The following is a 25,216-nucleotide window of genomic DNA, read 5'->3' on the forward strand; positions in this document are numbered from 1 at the left end:
AACATGGCCGTTCCAAACCAGTTCCAGTCTATTTATCAAGTCCAGTTCCAGTTCATTCATAAAATTCAGGTAAGCAATGTAACATTGCTTAATACACACACAGGAAAGTAAGATGTTTAACCCTTCATATCTTTCCCTAACTTTTCAGCGTGGTAATTGCATCGTTAATCAATATGGATCAAATATGTAATCGGCTAACTGGAATTTAACCAATATTTCCTCTTGATCATAATTTATCCAAACAGGTAATCTTTGATCTCACTTATTGCAATGGTATCCATACGATCTCCCTTCTTGCATCTTTAGTTTAAGAGTAAGTCATATAAGTAGATTCTTTCCCCATGCATTTATTTGATGTCTTGGTAAGAGCCCGAAACTTTTTTTTTCATTTCCTTTTGAAGCACAGACAAAATTTTATAATTATCGCTTGGATAAAGTGGCTTTAGAATTAACCTTTTTGTCACAATCTGGTACTGTTGATACACTTTTTGTGTTTCTCTAAAGAAATATTCAAATAAATGTGAGAAAATTATCTAACTACGTGACAGAATTTAGCTTCGATCTAGAAATAAAAATATTTTTTTAATGAATTACCTATAAAAGTCTGCTATCTGGTGAATGTCTGACGATGGTTAATGGCCATGATGTTTGTTGTATAAATTTACTTTCACTAGCAAATATTGAAGTTCTGCAGGGTGAATTTTAAAAAAGTGGCTTCAGAACTAACCTTTTTGACTTAAGCCACGGTTGAGACACTTCACTGGCAAATATTGAAGTTCTGCATGGTGAATTTTAAAAAAGTGGCTTTAGAATTAATCTTTTTGTCTTAAGCCACAGTTGAGACACTTTTTGTGTTTCTCTAAAGAAATATTTAATCAAATGTGAGAAAATTATGCTAACTATGTGGCAGAATTTAGTTTCGATCTAGAAATAAAAAAACATTTTTAATGAAATACCTATGAAAGTCTGTTATCTGGTGAATGTTTGATAATAGTTTATGACCACGAATAAAAATACTTTCACCGGGAAATATGGAAATTCTGCATGGTAAATGTTAATTTAAAAAAAAGTCCCATTTTCCACTTATTTACAGTTTTCTAACATTTTTCACAACAGAAAATATATGTGCAGTGCGCAAAGTTAAGAAAAAAAAGACCACCCTGAATAACTTTTGATCTAATGATTGGATCTTTAATTTGCGGATCTTCTTGAACTCAATCTTAATGATTCAAGAGGGTGACCTTAATTATGCTAACTAATTAGTACAAACGATATTTTAAATTGCGAAATCAGACACAAAGTGTACTCTCTGAATAAATATACCTTTTTTTACCTACAGGTTTGGATTTCTGGCCCCCAAAATATAGAAGGCAGCCGCAATCTGGGAAATATGTTCCCAATAGTTTGATCAGGAGAAACTACAAAGTTTGGACAAAAGTAAATTTTACTTATTGCTTATTTCGCTATATTTCGAGAACTTTTTAAGCGAATAGAAATTTTTTTTTGCACACAATAATAAAATTGGTTTATCCAACGAAAATTCCGTGCAAAAAATAACTTGTAATAAATATTTTTTTTTATTTATAATTGTCAAAACAATTTTGAACGGTAAGGTGACATTAGCTCTTAGATTAACAGCATCATTATCCTAATCTGATCTTTCTTTACGTTCATCCGATTCTTTAGAAAATGCACGTAAACCGTCATTCTCATCCCTTTATGCGATTTCTTTTCGCAAACGAGAAAAACGGTCATATTTTTGCACGGAGTTAGGGAAGTCTCTAAATGGAAAATTATTAAAAAATTCATTAAAAATTTAATTTTTAACTTCTCACACTGCATCCGATTGCTGTAAACGCGGGTGCAAATATTTGGAAACTACGTGTATAGGATAGGAGATGCGATTTGGAAATGCGAAAGAGAACCTGATTGGTGAAATATATTTTACCGCTAAAAACTGAATCAGGTTCTCTCCAAAAACGCATTTGTGATTTTTTTTCTTCTTTTCATATGTGGTGAGAATTTACTTTTAGGGAGCATTCTAACTGCATGCGGTTGCTCCACTTCCGATAGCCGTCGAGAGAGGGGGAAAATGGAACATGTTTGATTATAGAAAATTTATTATAGAAATATAAACATTATAGAAAATATATTTCACCAAGCAGGTTTTCATATACCCAGGACAGTGATCGGAGGATCATGGACTGCCTTCAGTGGCAGTAGCCATTATTAGAAACTACCTTCACATGCATGAACGCATAATTGCATATACGAGTCGCATTCAGCGTCACATGTAAGCGCGGTTAAGAATCTCATTGGTGCAGCCGACCTCATAGTCAGAATAACCGTTGACGCATGTTTGTGACTAAACAGAATTCGATAAACGACTTTTCAGTCAGAAAATACTGCACAATATTAAAAATAAAATTATTTTGAGCCATCTAAACTGTAACTGATTATTTTGCGGCTGCTTTCACGTTGTTGTGTTTTGGTTAGCGATTGGTGAGAAATTAGAAAATTATTTTTAAAGTATGTTTCTAATTTAACAAATGTATTATAAATTATTTTCAGATTTACATTAGTATTCAAGTGTTTTTAATCATATATTACTTTTTAATCTCGGTTCATTTATATTTTGTTTAATCACAATTTTCAATCTGACACCAGGCAGAAATTATCTCTTCTTTTTTTAAATGATTTAAACTTCACTTTTTCCGAGTATATTTGTTTATTAATTGCCTTACTATATACTCAAAAAATTACTAAAGTTTACATTGTCACTGAGCCTCTTTTTCAAGATACAAATATATGTAGTGTAATAGCTGCATTTCAAAATAATAATTTTTTGATTTACAAATTACAATTGAATTTGATTACAAATTATTTTTAATCATTAACATTCGTATGGCATTAATGAAAAATATATTACCTTTAATTTGGTCATTGTTAGTAATTTTGGTAAAAATTTCATATTTATTTGTATGATTGGTATATGATTGCATCATGTTAAATGTAAATACCATTACCATAATCATAAGCAATTAGACTATTGGCGATTTAATATGTTATTTTCCATCCCTGTGGCTGATTATTTTCGACCTATCTGCGACAAAACTCTCCAGCACTAATATCTTTCTGCAAGATACTTATAATAATAACAAACATATATGTTGCTAATTTAAAATAATAAAAGCGCTGTGTTTGCAACAAAAAAAAAAATAACGCGAATTGAATCGGACTCCTCAAATGGGGGTTTCCGTTTAGAGATTAAGTTGTTGTAATAAGTAAACAAATAATATCATATAAAAAATATCAGATTTAAAAACTAGGGAGAAATCATTAGCAATAACCACCAAAAATTCGGTATGATTAATGCATCAAAAAGTATATATTCAAATGCACAATGTGAAAATCAATATCAATAACTGCCGAAAATAAAATCGAAACATCGATCCTACTATCGGCGTAAATTGAGCGCATCAAAAAGTATTTATCTAAATGCATGATTCAGATATTACATGAATTTTACGGAGATTAGACTTTTTGAAAGAAAAATATTTCTGCAAGAACTCTGTAATGTTCTGCAATAATGTCGTTGCAATTCTGCCACGGGGTTTTCCATTATATTAAAGTTAACCAGATTCATAAGATATTTATTATCTAATAGTACACCTTTGATTAATGACTAGTAAATAGTAATCAGTCAATATCATGCCAATAGTTAACTTATATGAAGAAAAAAAAGTACAATACTGTTCAGAACACAATCATAAATTTTAACACCATATATTTATTGTTTGTATTATGTATAACTTATTTCAAAACTTATAATTTTTGAGGTCAATTCAGTTAAAACAAATAAATGCTTCTACTTTTTATGTCTAAAATTTACAACTTCATGTGTTGATTGCAGAAATGAAGTTTTTAGATATAATTTTAATTTCCTTTTAAAGCTCTTTATTTAGGTTCATAAACCACACCGCTTTTCCGTTGAAATACTGCCAAAACTGATAAGGTTTATACAGATAACCTTTTAAGTTATACTGCAAGTCTAGTTGCAAGATTACCTAGAGATTTTTTAAATTTGTTTACATGCTTGTTAAATTTCCAGTATCTTTAACTTTCAGGTGCATTATTGCGCATGCTGCTCAGAAAACACCCCAATGTTTTGTCAAATCTCTGTTGTGAATAACTGGCATATATTGATAACCTATTAATTTTAAAATTTACTGCAAGCTTACTTCGATTTTTTTAAAATTCTGTTATATGTCTAGTATGTTTTATATATCAGAAATTTTAGGTTTCCTTTTGCATTTTTATGTTAACATTGACAGTTTTACTTTATAAACATCGTTTATGTTCTGCCGAAGTAATAATTGCTTATTATTACTCTTAGATTAATTATGTATCTATACATATGTTTAATTTCTTGCAATAACATAATTTTAAAAAATATGGGATATTTTTGTTTTAATATTTCATATCATACTCTTAGTTTTTATACATTATATCCGATACTTATGTGTGACATTTCTTGCGGTAAAAACATGGTTCAATGAAATAAAATGAAAACTAAGATAGGTACTTCTAGTCTTGTAAAATTATACTGCTTATTTTTATTATTATACATCAAGTGTCAAACTCTATATTTACAACATTGTTAGTTTTTATGTCATATTTTGAAAAAAATATGATGGTTTAGAAAAATATATGAGTATGATGGTTTTTTTAAGTTGCTATTTGAGAGAAAGAGAAACCTTTACTAATAATAAGCAACAATTCATACTAAAAATGCTTTAATATAGGGGTGCACAACCTTTTTGAGTGAAGGGCCACTTGCACAGCAGGTTGGCTAACGAAGGGCCGCACTTGTATTTAGACATGTTAATGACAAATGTAGCAATGCTTATTTAAACATTAGCGTTCTATTATTTTTATCAATAAACTTAGAAATATCAATAACTTAGTAGTGTTCCATTATTAGAATTCATTCAAAAATAAAAAAAAAACTTATACTTTTTTTTTACAAAAAGAAAAAAAACTTGCTATTTTTATCATATGAACAATAGATTTATCAAAATAAATAAATATTGAAGAAAAGAAATATTTTTTTTTATCATATGCAATACGAAAACTCATTTTAGAATTAAATTCTAATAAATAAAAAAAAACTGCAATGCTCACAGAATGAAAGTAGGAAAAAGTTTAGTCGTAATTGAGTAATATAAATTCAAATTAAATATTTTAATTGAAGAAAATTTATAGGTTTTAAACAAAAGTCTAAAATAAAAACAAAGCTGTGATAGTTCAAGATAAAATTCAATGCTTACTTTGTAATGTACTTTATTATTTTATTTTATTAATTATTAGATTTTTTATATCGTAAACATTTTCCTTTTTTTTATCAAAAAATATCACTTAAGCAACAAAAAATTGAAATCTAAACTACAAACAGTGAGCAGTTTAAGAATTTCTCAGTCATTTTGTGAATTTCTCAAGTTGCAATAACATTGCATTTAAATTAGGGAGGGATGTAACGAGTATTTGGCCCTTCTGTGAAAAATTCAGTTGGTTGAATGATCAGTCAAATATTCGGCAGAATACTTTTAAGAAATGTATTTTTCAAAGTCTTTTTTATTTTTGAATTTTTATAGATATTACTTTTTTTTTAAAAAATTATAATCAGACAAGTCAATTTTGTAATTTTTTCGATACTTTGAGAATTGAGAAGGATTTTTTTCCATTTTTTGCTGTTTTTATTATAACCCAGAATTTTAACAGAACGTCTCATACTATTAATTTATTATCACTTTTTCCCTGTACTGTAATATAAATAACCAGTAACATAGAAAAGTGTGATTTTCAGTATTAAAGTTTTGTTTCAGGAACTAAGAAAAATTTGTTTTTTCTGTTTTTCTTTGTTTTGGGCATTTTTATTATGACTCAGCATTTTTTTTTTAAAATAAAGTTACAAATAAAATTTATTACATAACAATTTTTTTTCTTCTTAAATTATGGCAATGAGAAAAAATTAATTTGAGATTTTCGGCATAAGATTTTCATTTAAAAAGGAAAGAAATTTTTTTTTATCTTTTTATTTTTTTAAATAAAAAAAAAACTTTTTTTAGACATTTTCATTATAACGCAGTAATTTTTAATAGCATTTCTGTTGACTTAATTCTTTTTTCTTAGCTTTTTCTGGTAATTGAAAAACTGAGATGATCAGCTTTAAAAAAAAATTTAAAAAATTAAGATTGATTTTTATGTTCTCTGTTTCGCTTTTCGACATTTTCAAAAACGTTCTTGATTGGCCTTATTTTTTAGAGTTAATTTATGAATACGTTTTTCCAGGAAATATTATTCTGAGCATTAAAATTTTAGTTTCAGTGTTGCTATGCTTCTAAAAGATTTTGCTATTTGGCCCCAAGTGTACGCGTTCATTCGATTTTTTTTTCTTTTTTTTTTTTTGCAAAATATTTCGTTTTTGATCAAATCACAATTCATTACCACATTCGACCAAATCATATTCGTTGCGGAAATAAAAAAGAAGGAAAAATAACTAGGATTTACGATAAAACTGTACCGAAATACCGTATCAAAAACTGATTATTTAACTGCGCGATTAGCAATTACGTGTCGTAATAACATCATAGTTAAATAACGGGATCGTCAAAATCATGTGGAAAAGTATAGAAATAATTGGGAAAAAATATATTTATGCTGAACTCAGCATGAATAAAGCGTGTCAAATGCATGATTTAAAATTTGCATGTCGTAATAGAATAATTGGAATTTTTTATAATACGTGGGAACGCATAGCAATAACTACCGAGAAAATGTTTTGAAAAAAACTAAAGAATTGCAACAAAAAAAAAAGATAAAAAATCACTTAGATTTAAGATGAACTCGTCACAAATAAAGTGCACAAAAAGTGATTATTTGAATTTGCGATCTAAAACTCGCGTCGTAATAAAAATTCCGGAGTAATAAAATTTCTACGGATTTCGAAATCACGTAGAAAAGCGAAAATAACTGTTTAAAAAAATCATTTATATTTTTTTAAATCATTTATATTTTTTTTAAAAAATCATTACGGCTTAAAGAAAGCGCGTTATACGTACATTTACTAAAGAATCTGTTAAAATTTATAGTGTCAAAATGGGATGACTTAAAAGTGCGATTGAAAATTGCAATTTTTTAAATTTTTTTTATTATGTTTAGATGCTCTCGCGGGCCGCACTTCAGTAGTCGAAGGGCCGCATTTGGCCCGCGGGCCGCAGGTTGTGCACCCCTACTTTAATAATTTCTTTAAAAGTAATGTCTAATATTCCTAATAAATTTCTGGAGGAAAAAATATACTTTTTTATTTTAATAATTTTCCTGTATAATGCTTTTTTTTTGTATATTTATATAATTATTAAAATGTTTTGTTTGGTAGTTTTCTTTGATATTAAGAAAAAATTTGTGTTTCAGTTGCACATATTGCTAACTAATGAATTATTATTTTAATTAAAATCTAATTTTGTAACTCTTTTCATTTTTTTAAGTAATTATGCCACCCAAGAAGAAGGAAGAGCCTGAGCGACCAGCTCTTTTGGGACGTCTTGGCACTAATCTTAAAGTTGGTCTTGTAGGTTTACCTAATGTAGGGTAAGTCTAAGTCTAGTTACTGTACTATATTAAATTTATTTACAAAAATGTATTAGGAATTGAAAAAATACAATTGAGGCAGACTTTTTATTTTTTAATCTTTTGTTCACTTTTGTGCTTAAATATTAAATGTAATCAAAATCTAACTTATCTAGCCACATAACTTAGATACCCTGGTATTTATGAATTTAGTTGAGAATTAAATTTTTTTTTTTTAAATGTTATCAAATTTAATGTATTTAAAACAAAAATATATTTTGCTTACATTTATACAATTTTGTTTTTTGTTTAAGGAAACTTATGACCATGCTAATTATTATTGATTTTTTTTATTTAATTTTTCCTCATTTAAGGTAGGATTTAATCTTCCATAAAGTCACTTTTCCTGTTGCCAATTGTAATAATAAAACTAAGCTGGGAAAATACCATAAATTTTTTTCTGTAGTGCAGAAATTTATTTCAGTTTTATGTAATTTGTTTTAAGAAGCTAACCACACAAAGAAAAACTATTGTTCTTCCTGCATACAAATACACAATGCTTTCTGTGTTTCTCATTTTTTTGTATTGTCAAGTATGTTAACAATTTAAATTGGCATGAAAAATACTTATATGCTTTTCATGAGTGTTTTTAAAACTTATTAAATTTATAGTTAGAGTTTTAAAAAATGAAAAAAAGACTTGTTATGCCAGGAATAACTTAAAATATTTATTTCATACAATTTTTCTAATCTAAACTAATTACTTCTTCCGTGGATATCTAATTGAAAAATTTCCCCCCTGTCTTTAAAATGTTAGATACTTGAACTTGAACAAAAATGATTAGTATTTTTATTATTCAGTGATCAGTTTGTAACAATTAAAATCATTATTTTAGTTGGAAATTTTATCTATAGTAGCTGTAATTTACTTTAGTTGATAAAGGTAAAACGATCTGTTGCTATTATTATTATGAAGTAGAATGAATCAAGATATAAGAATATGTGATATTTTATTTCCATTTATATGTAGATTTTTTATAACATAAACCCCCGTGACAGAATTGTGGCATTGTCGCAGAATGGTACAGAGTTCTTGCAGAAAGATTTTTCCTTTGGGAAGTAAAAAATTTTGGTTTTCTTTTTTGCAGAAATTTTCGAAAGATTTTATCTTTTCTTCAGAATGATTTTCAAGAGATGCCTTTCTCATGCGTCGGAGTGGGAAAAAATGCTTGTGTTTTTTTTAATTCTCATTTGAGAATAAGGAAAAATAAAGAATAATGAAGTAAAGGTTTTCTTTTCTGTTGAAATTTTTGTTCTATTTTTTTTTTCAGTTATTGCTGTTGATTTGCCCATAGTTTTTAAAATCCAATATTTTTAATATGATATTATTTATTACAACAACTGAAATGAAAACACCCATTTAATAAGCGCTTTTTGATTAGTCTAAATCGCGCAAATTCGTCGTCAGTCTTTTTTTTTTTTTTTTCCCCCGGATGGAACTGTTGCAGATTTTAGGATTTGTTTGGTATTTTTTCCTCTTACAAAATACAAGAGTAATGCCCATAGTATTAGAATAAAAAGATATTACATATTCAATTTTTTTTTGATTTATTTTATCTGAATATTTCTTTTTTGAAATTGACACTTATGTTACTTTAAATTAGCAACATGTATATTTGTTATAATTAAAAGTATCTTTTAGAAATATATGGTACTAGGGAGGTATGTCACAGAAAGCTCAAAAAAATTCAGCCATGGGGAACATAATATATGCTAATATTTGTTTCTAGCACAGATTTAATTTAACTTGACAATGTTGAACTGTTTACAATTTAATGGAATATAATTAATTTGATTGTGAATTTTGCATATAAAATATTTCAGCACACAACAACTATTGTCGTCAATGTGTTGACTTTAGTTTAAAATAATATAGCAGGATTTTTAACATAAAAATCTGCCATAGAATAACTTTGATTGCTGATTGATTTGGTGAGTGATTAGTTGAACAAAATGTTCAGTATCTGGGTCAAAAAAGCATGATAGCTATGTTATGTATTATTTTTTTCAACAGTACCTGAAATTTCTTATCTTTAATCTGCGCATTTTATTTTGCAGCAAATCTACAATATTTAATATCTTAACATCAAGTCAAGTTGCTGCTGAAAATTTTCCATTTTGTACAATTGATCCCAATGAAAATAAGTATTTTATTTATGTTTTTAAGTTGTTGCATTTCTGTGTTTTGTTTATGTTATATAATTTAAGTTCAGATGTTACATTTCATTGAATTTACCCTATCATGAACATAAATTAAGCATAAAACTACTATTTTTTCATAGTAGGGTGACCCGGGGTAATTCACGATCACTCTGTTTCTGGGGTAAATAATGATCACCTAAGTTTTATTTTAAATAAATTATTTTTTTCTAAATTTGAGACATGAACAAGAATGCTTGTACACTTTACTAAGGTATAACTACATTTACTTAATAATAGTTTTTTGTTTAATCTAACAAAATAAGTACCTTTTAAACTGCTTTCTGTATTTTCCATTTCAAAGATGGGTTTCAAAAAGTGCACATTTCTGCAAAGATCTCCCTCCTTCTCTTAATAATAAATATTTTGAGTTACTTTCTTTTTCTTTGATATGAAAATAGTGTAAGCTCTTGTTTAATTGTGTCACATTTACTGTAAACATTATAATTGATTATAGGAAACTATATCAAATGTTGCCCCCTACAGATGGGGTAATTATTGATCACTGGGGTAATTCCTGATCATTGTCATTTCTTTTCATAAATAGTATTGAAATAAGCTAATAAATAGCTAATTGTCTTTTCTTAAGTAACAGTTCATATTTATCAAGTGGAACAAGTATAAAATACATTTTAACTCAATTTAATCACAAAATTTGTTTTTAACCGTATGCTAGACAAATGTGTACGATTTGTCTTACCTTGCTTCTATCTTAATCTTATGTGTGTACATTGTTAGAATAATTTTTAAGTTTATAAATTAGCCTAATATAAATATGGTGAGAAATTATAAGCCTGAAAAGGATACTAAGCTTCTAGAAAGCAAAATTAGTTCTAGTAATTAAAATTTCTTAATTAGTAAATTTCTTTTAATGATTTAAAATGAAAATTTCAGTGTGAGAGCGTCTGCCAGAGCTGTTAACATACCTGACTTAACTTTACACTCTCCCTTAATGAAGTTACAAAATCCAGCAAAAGTAACTCATGTGGGAACTCTTTTTTATATTTCAGCAGAACATGAGAATGAGTTGGCTGCTTGCTTAAAATGTATGGCACAATATAAAGATTTTTGGAAAATTTGAAGTGTTAACCTTTATTTTTGCTTTTTAAATAAATCGTTTTATTAGCTGCTTAAACATATATTTTTGGTTTATTTGTTTGATCTTGGTGTCTTATTTGTTAATTACCACTGTATAATTATTTTTAAACAGCCCCTTTATGATTAAAACTGGTGATCAGGAATTACCCCTAAAGGATCAAGAGAAGTGGTAATTCCTGATCACTAAAAATTTAAAATATTTTAAATTCTAATTAGATTTTCAAACAAAACAAGGTAGCCTAGGACTCATCTCATATAGCCTCAAACTTCCAGTGAATATTATATTTCTATCTTGAATAGTTTTCTTACAAAATAGATGTTTGAATTTTTTGATCAGGAATTACCCCAGGTCACCCTATTATATATTTTCTGCCTGTACTTTTTTTTTTTTATTATTAATTTTTTGGCTTATGTTTTTTCTATTTCTGGATTTTACTCAAGTTGTACTTAACACTAGGTTGCATAAAGAAAGTCTTTTTTAACTGCTTTTTCATTTGCAAAAAATGTACAAATAATAATGCATAATTTGATATTTTCTTTCCAAGTTGAAGTACATTTTTTATTGTTAATATTTACTAATTACTTGTTATATAACTGTAAATAATATAAAAAATATTAAAAATTAATTAAACAAATTTATTTATACATTAGTTATTCTTTCACAATGCAGTCATTTTGACTGCTTTTGGGCATACTAAGTTTCAGTCTTTCTAGTGTTAAGTGTGTAGCAGCAAGCAAATACAGAAATTATTTATTTAGTAAATTTTTTAAACTTTAAGTATTTTTATATACCTCTTAGATCATTCTAAATGTTTTTATGCAGTAAATTTCTATTTACTTAACAACTTACAGTATAAGCTCATTACAAGAGTATTTTTGACTAAATAAATATAGTATTGTGGAGGAACTTGTTATTTTTACAGGCTACATATTTTAGGAGCACAATAAGTTTTTTGTTTTAATTTTAATGTTATATATGTATTTCTTAAAAATATATGTATATTTTCATATATCGCGTAGCTTTCACTTAGCCATCATAGGGAAAAATACTAATGTGAAGAAAAAAAAAGAGAAAATCAAATGTTTTGTTTAAGAATTAAACATGCGTAAGACTCGAGAGTTGAAAAGTTTTCAAACCTAAATTATGAAAGCATTTGATTTGTTAATGTGATTGATGTGTTTGGTTATTCTTGACTCATTATCAGGTTTTCGCATGAATGTAACGAAATTAGATTTTAATGCTATGTTTCTTACTCCTAGTAGATTAGAGAGCTTTTTTTCAGAAAGGAAGTGCTTTCAGTAATCACCATCAATTTGAAAAATGAGGTTCTATTGAAAATTTAGCAATAACCATTCTTACATTAGTGAAAAGGAATAAGTATACAAAATCAACAGTAACTTTTCTTCTCACAAAAGATGGGGAAAATTATATATATATATATTTTTTTTTTCAGTATTTGAAAATTGATAATAAAGGAGAAAAAAATATTGAAATTTAAAATAAAATTTACAGGGATTATCGCAATATTGAGGAGAAAAATTCTTGCAATATTGAAGAGAAGATAACATTAATTCATATGCAAATTTTCCAGGCCAATGAAATAACATTGTAGTTAAGGGTATTACTTTTCTATTTTTCGGGCACTTTTTTTAGCAATCAAATTAACCTTAACTTTTATTTTTTAAAAAAAAAATTTTTTTTTGATTTTTTTTCAACCTTTGAAATTTGTTAAAAAATTTAAATAAGGATAAAAAAAAATTTCTTGCTGCTTCTCAAATAGCTAAATATTTATTCTGTATCAATAACCATATTAAAAGTATTGTTAAAAAGACAAGATCAGTTAAAGATAAACAAACTTTGGAAAGAAAAATAAACTTTGAATATTATTAGTGTTTTAAAAGAGTGTCATTCAACTTAAAAGAAACATTGTTGAATGAACTTGACATTAATCATCCTTAATTATTTTCTATTTTTTTTTTTTTTTTATCAAATAATGATGTTTTGATGTTTATAAAATAATGTTTATATACCTTAAAGATTTATTATCTGGAAAAATCTTTTATTTTCCAAAGTTTTTTTTTTTCCTTTCCAAAGTTCTGACTATTCCAGATATGGGGCTTTCAACTGTAAAATTACTCTGATCTTTTATTTATTTTTTTATTAAATAACTTGTGCATAATTCATTCTTTTATTTTAGATACGTCGTGTGCCCGTACCAGATACAAGATTTGATTACCTTTGTGAATATTACCAACCCTTGAGGTGAGTTTTAAATAAACCTATTGTGTCAAGAATTGATCTCTAAATGAAGAAAAAATATCATTGAATTAATAATTTTATTGCACATATAGCATGGAAATTTAATCATTGATATTGATTATGATCATAGTTACTTTTTTTTAAAGCACAATAAATTAAAATAAAAAGTAAAATTTGTCTGCAGTTTAATAACAATATAGACCAAGTTTGCAAAATATGAGCATTTTAATTTCAACTTACTTTTTCTTCTGGATTTATAATTAATTATTCAAAAATATAAACCATGTGCTATTCTTTTCTTTTTTTATTATTATTATTTACTTTTTCTTTATATGTGTTTCAAATTTGTCAAAAAAAGTTAGGATTTTTTCTTTGTAATTTATATATTTTGTCACAGTTTATTAAAAAGTTTTTACAAATTTTTTTTTTTAATTTTCTTGTGCAATTTTTAAATTATGGGCCCACGTGTTACCCATTCATTCAAGAGTTAAATTTTTCCTTGATGTTGTGCCATCATATTCTATGTTTTTGTGTTATATGTGTAAAGAAAGTTTTCAACACCCAAAAAAATTTCTAACACATCAAAATCTTTGCCATTACATAAATATTAAATACAGTTGAACACAGATAATTTCTTTTTTGAATTTGTATTACTAACAGGAAAAAAATTATAAAAGTATTGCATCACGTGTGAAGTTACTTATGTATTATATATGGACAGTACCATAATAGATTATCTTCTTTGAGCTCTTTATTACATTACAAAATATTTTATGTGCACTTTCAATTTATTTCTTGTTTTAATTTCAAGTCATATGTGTTCTTTCATTATTTTTATTTCTTCCTTTAAATATTGACACTTATATTTAAGATGTTTTTTAGTCAAGGGATGTTTTATAATCAAGTTGATCAGTTTTTGCCTTTATTGTTAATTGTTTATTTTTGTGATTAATTTTAAATTTAAAACTATTGAAATAATTTATGTTCTTATTTTCCCAGATCAATGTTTTCTTTGAAATAGGTTCAATAATTAATTAATGTTTTATCTATTTTTTCCCCCAGCAAAGTACCAGCTTTTTTAAATGTGGTAGATATTGCAGGACTTGTTAAAGGAGCAAACGAAGGTCAAGGCTTAGGCAATGCTTTCTTGTCGCACATCAAAGCCTGTGATGCCATTTTTCATTTGTGTCGTAAGTTTCGTGCCTTTTTAACTTCAAAGCTTGTTATGAAAACACTATTGTGATCTCGTTTTAATATACACTTGTCAGCACATATATAAAAAATATGGTGATGATGACTTCCGGGACATGCAATTTTTCATCACAAAAGGAAAAACAATCACGATATGGTTAATGGCATAGTTATAGATGTGCTTACTAATAGGTTGATAAAAAATTAAAAATTAGAGGATTTATTGTGTGCTGTCTATATTATGATTGTCTATCATTTTTTTTCCTCCCTCCCCCTATGTTATAGATTTTAGATTGTCTTTTTAAGTGTAAATTTCTATTTTTTTATTCAAGATTTAAAGTGTTTTTATCTTTAACTATTATTCATTGTTTTTAATTTTCATTTCTTAATTTTTATTTTTGAAGGGCTTTTTCAGATTAATTTCTTTGCAGTTCATAAATTTCAAGCTTTTGTTTTTGATAATAAATAGTCCTTAAGTAGTCTCAGGGATGCTACGCCTGCGCCATTTGCGACAAACTGAGACAAAACGGCTTAACTGCGCCATTTTGCGACATTCAGCTCAGTTTCTGCCAAAGCTGCGCTATTCTGAGACAAAACGTCCAAAATTTGACAAACCTGAATTCAGTTTCAAATATTAATCCGCATCGCCGTGAGTCATTGCATTTTGCCGTTCACGCCTCCTAAATACGTCCTTTAAATGTCAGAAATTCCGTTTGGCAAATCAGCTATTGGAATGCATATAGAATATGCGTTTCGTGTCGACAATTGGATTACGTACAGCAGTGAGTAGCAATCAGTATCGTATGCACGTGATCTTGTAAGAAAATAGGGTATTCTTCCCTTATACTATTGGTTATTATCTTGCTTTTTTTTCTTAGGAAACTGTACAGTGCACATAATTATTCAGGGATGAAAGACTTCCTCAAAAAAGCGGAAATCCGCTTTTTTCTCCCAATTTTTAAAATTTCCGAACATGTTCCAGAAACTAAAATTTTTAGGGAGTCCAATTAGAGAAACCCAAGCCAAGATAGTCGGATTACCGCGGCTTCTGCTATAGAGTAGAAAGGAGTCTAAGCGTTTCGTTTCGACCACCGATATTTCATTTTTTTTTTTTTGTTTGGCTGATTTTCGGAATTTTAAATATTAAGAACTGCGCTGGAATATGCTAAAATCGCAATTTTTAATCAGACGATTTGAATATCAATCATCGATTTTCGTATTTAACTGATTTAAAACTTACGTGTTGCGATTTTTTTACGCTATTTAAAAATCGTACTAGCAATTCCTATTCACTCAATTTAAAAATTCAATATCGCGATCTGTATTCTCGCGAGTTTAAAATCCAACGTCGCGATTCGTATTCACGCATTTTTAAATCCAATATTACGATTCGTTATCACGCAGTTGTAATATCAGACCTCGTTTTTCGTATTTGTACGCTATTTAAAAATTACTCATTGCGATTCGTATTCACGTGATCTAAAANAAGTGCATTCATAATCACATTTTATGATTGTATATTTAGCTATACAAATTAAAAGAACATAGTCAACTAACTAATCTTGTGAATGCAAGAAAGTACAATCTACTAGTCAATGCCAATAAACTAAAAAGTTTACTTTTATACTTAATAAAGGATGCAAGTCATTTTAGAAAGAAAATTATATTTATATGTGTCTTTTTAAATTGTTTATAATAGTTTTTAAATATTTCTGTTTTGATATAAAAATGTATATATGCTAATTTTTGGCTATTAAGTGCTCCCTAAAATTTTCTTGAAAAATTCCTACCTTAAATATTTCAAAATTTCACTGCACCTCCTGAATTCTGTCAAAGAGTGATTTTTTTTCTTGTGTTATTTACATTTTTTTTTAAAACTCTCATTATTTAATTACTGAATTTCTCTTTTAATTATTGAAATCTGCAGACCTTCCATTGTAACTGAATAGTTATATATTTTGAGATGAAATTTGAGCTCAAAATAAAATGGGTATTTTCCCTTTTGAATTACCAAAACTAAATAGATATTTCGTTTTAGAAAGGTTACACCATTATATTTTATAAAATAAGAAAGTTAAAATTTACTTTGTAAAATTCTGGAACAGGTACTATTCATTGGCATAAATGATAAATGCAATATATATGAAAACAACAGAGTCCACCAAACAATTTTGTGGACTCTTATGATCAATCATATGCAGGTTTTTTAAAATCCTAGCAATAGTGAATGTATGTATAATTGTAGTACTCCTAGTATGCTATTAATGGTTTTATGGATCCTGAAAATTATCTTTATATTGTTATCAAACTGATTAATAGTCATTTTAGCTGAGATAAACTGAGTCAAAAAATAATTTTATCTGAGACAAACTGAGCCAAAAAGAGATTTTAACTGAGACGTAATGCAATTTCTGGTGAGGCAATTTGATATTTTGCGAATAGCACCCCTGTAGTCTTTATTCGTAGTTTCTCTCTCTATTTTATTTAAACTTTTGAAATATTCTTTTGCTGATAAAATAACTAATGGTTATTTACGTAATATTTTTAAAATAAAATATGTTTTTTAGAGAACTTTTTTTTCTTCTTTTTTAACTTTTGTATTCTCTTTTTTTCACGTCTGTGTTTTTTTTTTAAGTAGTGCAGTTACATACATCTATTCAGCTTTTAATGATACTTGTTGTATCCTATGCTTAACTAAATGTTATTTTAAGTGATATCATGATTACTTTGACAATACCATCGCTTTGCTCGATAGACTTTCTCACAGTTAATTGTTACTGATTTACTCGCCTTTTAAATCCCGATATTTTCATGTGATATTATTAAGAAATGAGAAATTTGAATTTTAAATTTGAGTAATTACTTTTTGATGCACTTGATTTATGTTAAATCCATGTGGTATTTCGATCAGTTAATTTTTATTTTGGCAGTTATTGCTGTTGATTTTCTCATAATTTTTTTGGCGGTTATTATTGCTAATTTTCGCATATTTTTTTAACATCTCGATATTTTTTAAACGACATTATTCATTTTGTGAGGTGAATCTCGAAATGTACATTTACCCTTTTGTATGTCATTTACCCTTTTTCGACGCGTCCGATTTGTGTGTCTTCTTCATGAATACACGTGGTTTTATCAACAATCCTTTTTTAGTTATTGCTGCAGATTTCATGTTTTTTTTTATATATTTATTTATTTTTTTGATGTAATGACAACTCGCAAAGTGAGAAAAAAGAGAAATGTGTCATTTTTTTTCTATGTATATATTTTATTTGTTGATGAAAAAAAATATTAAACAAAAAATCTTTTCTTTAAAAAAAATTTTTTTTTTTTTTTAATTTTATAAATGTTACTTTTTTTGCATAAAAATGACAGTCTTTTATTTCTCATCTATGTTCAAAAAGAAAAAGAGAAAAAAACTAAGTACTAAAAAAACTGAATATTGGGAGAAAATTGTGAATTTGGTTCAGCAATGAATCAGTCTTCAATGATGAGTCAATCAATGAACAGTTCTTCAAATAATTTCAAAATTGAGTTCTTCTAGACTCCTTACTGTAAATCATTGAATGAAACTACATTTGATTTAATTTAATTTCTCTAGATATTCTTTTTTTTTAAAAAGTATTGTTTATTTAAAAAAATATGTAATGAATAGTCTAAAAAAATACTATTATTTAAGCGATTTTTTAAATTTAAATCTGTTTTAGTATTTCATATTTCGTTTTAAAAAATAGTTTTTTCCACTTGGGTTGGAAAAAACTTATTTCTTCCAGGGTGGTTTTTTTCCACTATGGAAGAAACTTGCCATCCCTTCAGCTAACCTTTTACACATACAAGGGTTCGTGTTTTTCATTTATTTATTTATTTTAAATTTTCAAAGATAATTCAAGAACTTTTATAATTAGTTGCATTTTATGAACTTAACTATGATAGAAATATTATAAAAAATCATAATATATTTGTAACTATATTACTGCGTTAAAAATTGTTTTGTAGCATTAAATTGGTTCATGCAAATGGACAATTCAAAATTATTGAAAATGTAATTGAAATTTATCATTATCAACTACTGAGCAAGCTAAAATGAAAAAACTCTCAAAATTTATTTCACACATCTTTTTTAAAAAAAACTATTCGAATGACGAAACAAATTATGTCACCTTAGACATTAACTTCAGGTTGGCAAATATTTAAACATAAAATAATTTAACTTAGCACTTACAAATGAATCACAGTGTAAGAAAAAGCATTTTGAGTTTATCTTTAAATATTTTTTTTTTTACTGTTATATTTTATTTTTAAAATTTGGTGTAAAAATCAAGAAAATTTTTTATCGTCATCAAGCTCTTTGGGAAAAAACTCATTCACTGTAGCTAAATTTGATAAATGCAAAAGCATATTAAAATGAAAGTTAAGAATCCAAATTCATAAACAGTGGTAAGAAAAAATAAAATATGTTCAATCAGAAAAAGTACATTTTGTAGCTAAAAATATCTGCTCAAGAAAAATTAAAAGGTTTATCACTCAAAACATTAAGTCTAGACAATTGTACCTGACAAAAGTTAAGATGTTTCATTTTTTTTTATTTAGTGCACAGTTCTTTTTACTTTTATATTAAGAAGATAATATTTATATTTATAGGTAATTTTGTTGCTAAAATGTTAATTTTATTTTTTTTAATTCGCTTTAAAATTAAATAAATAAATAAAAAATACTTTTTGGAGTTAAATAATTTATTTATTAAAACATGAATGAAAAAAAAAAAGAATTTTTTATATTTTTTAAAGTATTTATTTTTTTGCTGTAGGGTGTTTTGAGGATGAAGATGTTTCCCATGTTGAAGGTGACATTAATCCAGTTAGGGACATTGATATTATCAATGAAGAATTAAGGCTCAAAGATGAAGAATATCTTCTAGGTATTGTTGATAAACTTGAAAGGACAGTCCTGCGAGGAAGTGATAAAAAATCAAAACCAGAATATGTAAGAAAATAATACTTTTCAGTGCATTTGAAAACTTTGCATGTTGTAGTATTTAAAGTTACATCCTAAGCATATAGTAGAAATTTCTGTGCATATTTAGGATATTAGGATACCTAGCTTTAAAATAATCTGATGATGAATTTCTTATACTAGTTGCCAAAAAACTTATGCTGATAAAGCGCTTCGTACAATCTTAGTGGCACTCTTACCAAGCAAGAAGCAATTTAGGAAGAGGCAGAGGTGATTTTAACTTTTGAGGAATGCGAATCTAGTTCTATCACTCCAGTATATATATTAAAATTTTTCATTACTGTATATATATGTATTGTATTTCAATTTTTCTTTACAGTATATTTTTAAATAAAGGTATATCCTTGTATAAGCCAAAGAGCATGCTTTTCATTTGAAAATTTCTTCAAAATTAAGAACTTGTATATAAGCTGACGTAAAAAAAAAAGTAAGGCATTCTATGCTCAGAATTAAAAATAATCTCTCTTGTAGTAATGGTAGATCTAGTGACGGTTGAACTTGTAATTATGAAATAAAAAAGTAATAGTATTCCTTTCAAATTGTCCTTTTTATGTGTTTTTATTTTTAGGTATTCCGTTTTTTACTTTTTTATATAGATTTCGTGATATTTAGTGATTATTGCTAATGCTCGACAAAAGGAGAAGTACTTCTTTAAGAGATGTCCTCCTGGAATTATTCATGTTAAGTAGATCCGATTACAAACCCTCCCCCTACTTTAGCTGTCATACTCATTACTCAGCGACCATGTCGTATGATTATGCGGCATGTAAAAGTTCCTTAAGATGTCTTGTTGGCTCTTGGTATTTCCAGAAAAATTAAATTCCTAGTGCACTTTAGCGTCCAAATAGAGTCTCGGTGCTGCCGTCTAGTGTGGCAGAAACTAGATGTCCAAATTAACATGGCCAACAGTATCTCACCCATTGTGGTGGTCCTGAAAGAGTGGATACCAATTCTGGAGAACGCACTAGGTCTGCTCATCGGGAAGACTGATTGTGCAGCTCATTGGAAATTAAAAAAGCTTTAGCTTTCAAAAAAATTTTAAAAATTGTCTTATATTCGGAAATTTATGGTAATTATTTTGATTTGTGTAATGTGCTCAATAAACTTTTTAAATAAATGCTCTTGGCACTAAAATCCGAAGTAAAATCAATTCTTTTGTAATTTCCAATGCATTTCTCATGTTTTAAGTCCACTACAAAACAAAAAAGAAATGTCCACTAACTTTGAAATAACTCTAAATGGTGCCACAAACTTTACGGAAAAATGAAATCCTTTGAAGTTTAGTATCGATAAATGCAGACAATGTCTTAAGTTTGTAGTGTTTAAATGATTATCTTAATTTATCTCCAGCTATGTTTTGAAGCTTTTATTTTTAGGATTCTTATTTTACTATTATAAAATGTGATGAATTTAATTTGATGTTTATTTGGATTAGGATATCTTGTGTAAAATAAAAGCCTTGTTAGTTGACGAAAAGAAACATATAAGGTTTGCTGACTGGAATGCTGCTGAGGTAAAGTTAATAAAAACTTTTATCTGATAACCATAAACTCTTTTTGTTTACCATTTTTTTACTATTACTTAGCATAGCACATAATCCTAGTAGCGAAGCAGACTTCTAAAAAATACCACGAAAAATTGCTTTCTGACTGTTCAGCTGTGATCAGTTTGCTTTATTGATTTAATAAAGTATTCAAAATAATACTGTATGAAATTTGATTATTTAAAATAATTTGCTAATAATCAATTAATACCTAATCAAACTAATTAAGAAGAAATTCATATGGGAATTATTTCTCACAACTTAGACATGCAATAAAACTTGTCTGGTCTTGTAACGGAAACTGTTTTTAATTTGGGCATGAAATTCGCAAAAATAAAATTTTATATATGTATCAAAAAGCATGTATTCAAATAAGTTGTCTTTGTGTTACACACTATAAGTCACATAACCTTGCTAGTGGTCAAAATTATTAAATTTGGTCACTGGTTAGGAAGACCAGTAACTAAAAAAATAATACTTTCTTTGTGTTTGAAAATGTTAAAACTGCTGAAACACAATCAAATGTCAATTAAAGAACTTAAGACTAGTGGGTTAGTCACATTCTTTCCTGGGTGACATTTTTAGACTCAACTAATCCTATTGTTTCCATGATTACGCTTTGCCAAATTTTCAATATTCTTTTTTGATAGCAGAACATCTTATGCCTCTATTAAAGTTTAAGTGTTTTACTTCAAAATTGCTTTTCTAAACAAGTTGAAAAATGTGCTTATGCCCATTGATTAATGTATTTATAACTTATGTATAAATACATTAATTCCTAGTAAATAGTGTAATATTTAATTAAATTTTTATTATTTTCAGATTGAAGTTCTAAACAAACACCTGTTTTTGACTTCGAAACCTATGATTTATTTAATCAACCTTTCAGAAAAAGATTATATTAGGAAGAAAAATAAATGGTAATGTATAGCTTGTTTTTCTGCCTTTTCTGAGTAAAATCAAAAAAATAATTTCTTTTGGCATAAAAAGGGACCAAATCATCTATTAAATCCTTTTATCTGTGTCATTCTTTATAACAAAAATATTAAGTATTAGATTTTTTAACCAAATTATCAATTTTCTGCCTTTTTATCAATCTTCTCTTTTATTATTATTACTTTCCTATATGATGTCCATTCTTTACACATTTTAATATTAATGGTACAGTACAGAACCCGTTATCCGGAAATCAAAAAACCGGAACGAATTTCGATAAATTTTCCTGCCATTTTTTGAAAAAAAAGTTTTTTTCCTCATAAGGTTTTAGGATTTTTCTTTCTATTTTGATATTTACCTTACCATCATTTTGGAAATAATCATTAGTGTATTACTTCATTGTTTTTTCTTTTTAAGATTATTTCCAGAAATTTTAAATTTTTTTTTTTTTTAGTTGGGTTTAACAATAAAAAAACGGCTTTTTGTAGTGAATCAGAAAACTGGAAAAATCAGTTATCTGGCATAGCGATGGTCCCGATCGTTCCGGATAATCGGTTCTCTACTGTATTATGCATATAAAATAAAATATGCTTAAATGAAGAGTTTATTGATGAGCTCAGTACTAATTAATGTGAAGTTTTTGACAGTGACACCTGCTGTCTGCTGTGAAAAAAATAATAATATTTTCGAAAAAATTTTAAAATTACCACTCTACCAAAATGTTTATCATGCACTTTTAAAACTTAATTACATTAATTCAAATGAAGCTTTAAAACCCTGAATTGATAAAGTTCAATTTTTTTAATGTGACTTTTTAAAGGATTATTATTGATTAATTATTTTTTTAAAAAGTTCCTATGTTCCAAGTTGAAAGTTCATATAGTAATTTTTAATATCTAAGACTTGTATAACATAAGTTTTTTTAAGTAGCAGTATAATCTTATGCAATTAAAAGTTTCTTAGGTGCCCTTATTCCAAGACAAATTGAACCTTTTTAAAATACAGATCGCTCTCTGTTTAACACACTTATTTAACAACTTTGAAGAGATCATGAAAGATCATCCTTAAACCTTATAAGGTCATTTTTTTTAGTAATGGTGTGTTAAAATATTTTTGAAGTTTATTCATGAAAATGAATTTGATTAGCTTATATTATCGATTTGATTTTCAAGGTCATTTCTTTGGTGAAAAGCTGAGTGGGATCTCCGAAATTAAGCACAAAAAAAAAATCTCTATTTATAAAATGTAACGTAATAGCATGTGATTAAATGAAATATAAGACACAACTGAAAAAAGATCCCCAGTCTCACACTAACATTTACTGCTACCCACATTTTTGCAAATAAAGCCTTTTTTTTTCCAAGCTAAGCTAGAAGATGAGAGAAATGTGAACAATTCATATCATTATTAATGGAATGCGCGATGATTTGTAACAATCAGTTTTGAAAAATTAGTTGCATTTGAACCTTGTTTCTTTAAACTCGCATGTAAAGTAGTTGTCAGGAATTAATATAAACTACTGTTTTTTTTTTTTTTTTTTTTTTTTTTTTTTTTTTTTTTTTTTTTTTTTTTGTATGGCACTGCTCTACTTACTACACTACTTTGTTTTTAAAAAGTAGAACACTATACTACAGAAAAAGGAGAGATTATAGTACTTTCACTACTTGTTACCACTGATAGTGTCTATCCCAAAATTATTTGAGTGTTAATCCTAAAACTTCTAACAATAATTTTAATATATACATGGTATCCGCGCACCTGGAAAGTCATGAATTTCAATATTGAACAAAATTTGTCATGGATTTAGGTCGCCGATATCTAATTTTTAAAATGGTATCCCCCGCCCCCTCAATTTCAGCATGTTCCAGATATCTGAATTCCTAACAAAATCACTACTCACAGTCCTATTTTATTAGAATATAAAATGTTTTTATCATGTTCTTTCAAAAAATAAAAGAAAAAACATCATTTCTAAAGCAAATTATCTTTTAAACTTCTGTGATTTAAGAATTTTTATTATTTATTTATTTTTTTATCAATTTAAATTTCAAGCTGAAGCAAGCCAATCATTGACGAATTTTTTTTTAATTTGGAAATGAGAGCAGACAGTATTTCTTTCCTTTCTGATGAACAAGAAAGGTATCTTTAGAGTATTATTCTGCATGGAAAAAAAAAATTGCTTTTTTTATTTCTTTTCCAGCTAATTTATTGCTTAACTCTTTCTTAACTCTGTTTTTTAAATTTAAAATCTATAAATATGAGGATGCAGAGTATAACAGTTCTGGTTATAATTATCATTTCAATGAATGTTATTATAATGCTTTTTTTAATTTATTGTTACGTTTTTGTCGGAGAAAATAGTAACTTCTTTAAGTCATGAAAAATTCTTGGAATTAGTCATGGAAAATCATGAAAAGTCATGAATTTGAAAATCTAAAATGTAGCAGATACCCTGTGTATGCTTTTTTCCATAGAAAAAATTAGATAATGTTTCTTCATTTTTTACCCATTGGCAAAATGGGATTTGATGACGAACTCACACTTTTCAACTACAATAATCAAGAGTAATAGTAAACAGTGCACATGTGTCGCCACTGCATGCATTGCTATGGTGACAGCTGCTGTTTGATAATTTTTTTAGAATTCTTTTTTTCATGTTTAATTTTGTTATGCAATAAGTTGGTGAGTTTATTTTTGAGATATGGGACCAGAGAGTTTTCATAAATATTTCTTGAGTTGTGAATAAAAGACAATTTCATCATTTGAACGATATTTTTGTTTTAATTAAGAATCGGAAATTCTAACCTAGGGATAAAAGGATCCATTGTCAACATAACCAATGACTTGCACAAGACTGTAGCAGGGTTGGCAGGTTTTTGACATGTGACAGTTTTTGACGGTTTAAACCATGGTTTAAACCGTCACGTCAAAAACCTCACCGTCAAAAATGTCTAAAATGTCAAAAACCTAGATTCATATGTGAAATTTAATTAATACATAAAATTCATAAATTTTTTATAAAGGATAGTGTTTCTAAATATGTTCTAGAAAAAATAAATTTTAAATTTTGAAGAAACACTTATATTTTGAATAGTAACCAAAATCTTGTACTTTTGAAAGCTCACATCTTTTGTAATATTATGTATTCATTTTCATGTGTTATTGAAAATCTGCAGTGATATTATTAAGAAATTTATTTATAACCAAATTTAGTGTATAGTATAGATTATACTAAAAATTAGACATTTTTAAAGATAAACATTAGCAGTTTTGTACATTAGACATCTT

At 27.1% G+C, this 25,216-nt stretch overlaps 1 protein-coding gene across 2 annotated transcripts in view; it reads left to right on the forward strand.

The window, feature by feature from the left end:
• The first annotated feature begins 2,319 nt into the window (after positions 1-2,319).
• Positions 2,320-25,216, forward strand: part of LOC107448640 (obg-like ATPase 1) — a 41,528-nt gene continuing 18,631 nt past the window's right edge. The window contains exons 1-8 of one of the 2 annotated variants that reach the window (XM_016063921.3): positions 2,320-2,529; positions 7,548-7,650; positions 9,747-9,829; positions 13,188-13,248; positions 14,308-14,435; positions 19,244-19,419; positions 20,885-20,962; positions 21,815-21,912. In XM_016063921.3, the coding sequence (XP_015919407.1) occupies positions 7,553-7,650; positions 9,747-9,829; positions 13,188-13,248; positions 14,308-14,435; positions 19,244-19,419; positions 20,885-20,962; positions 21,815-21,912 (722 nt within the window). In that variant the 5' untranslated portion in view covers positions 2,320-2,529; positions 7,548-7,552. The remainder of the gene's footprint in view (positions 2,530-7,547; positions 7,651-9,746; positions 9,830-13,187; positions 13,249-14,307; positions 14,436-19,243; positions 19,420-20,884; positions 20,963-21,814; positions 21,913-25,216) is intronic. The other variant, XM_016063922.3, reaches the window with a different exon arrangement.

This window comes from Parasteatoda tepidariorum, chromosome 6, assembly GCF_043381705.1.
Source record: "Parasteatoda tepidariorum isolate YZ-2023 chromosome 6, CAS_Ptep_4.0, whole genome shotgun sequence".
Taxonomy (NCBI): domain Eukaryota; kingdom Metazoa; phylum Arthropoda; class Arachnida; order Araneae; family Theridiidae; genus Parasteatoda; species Parasteatoda tepidariorum.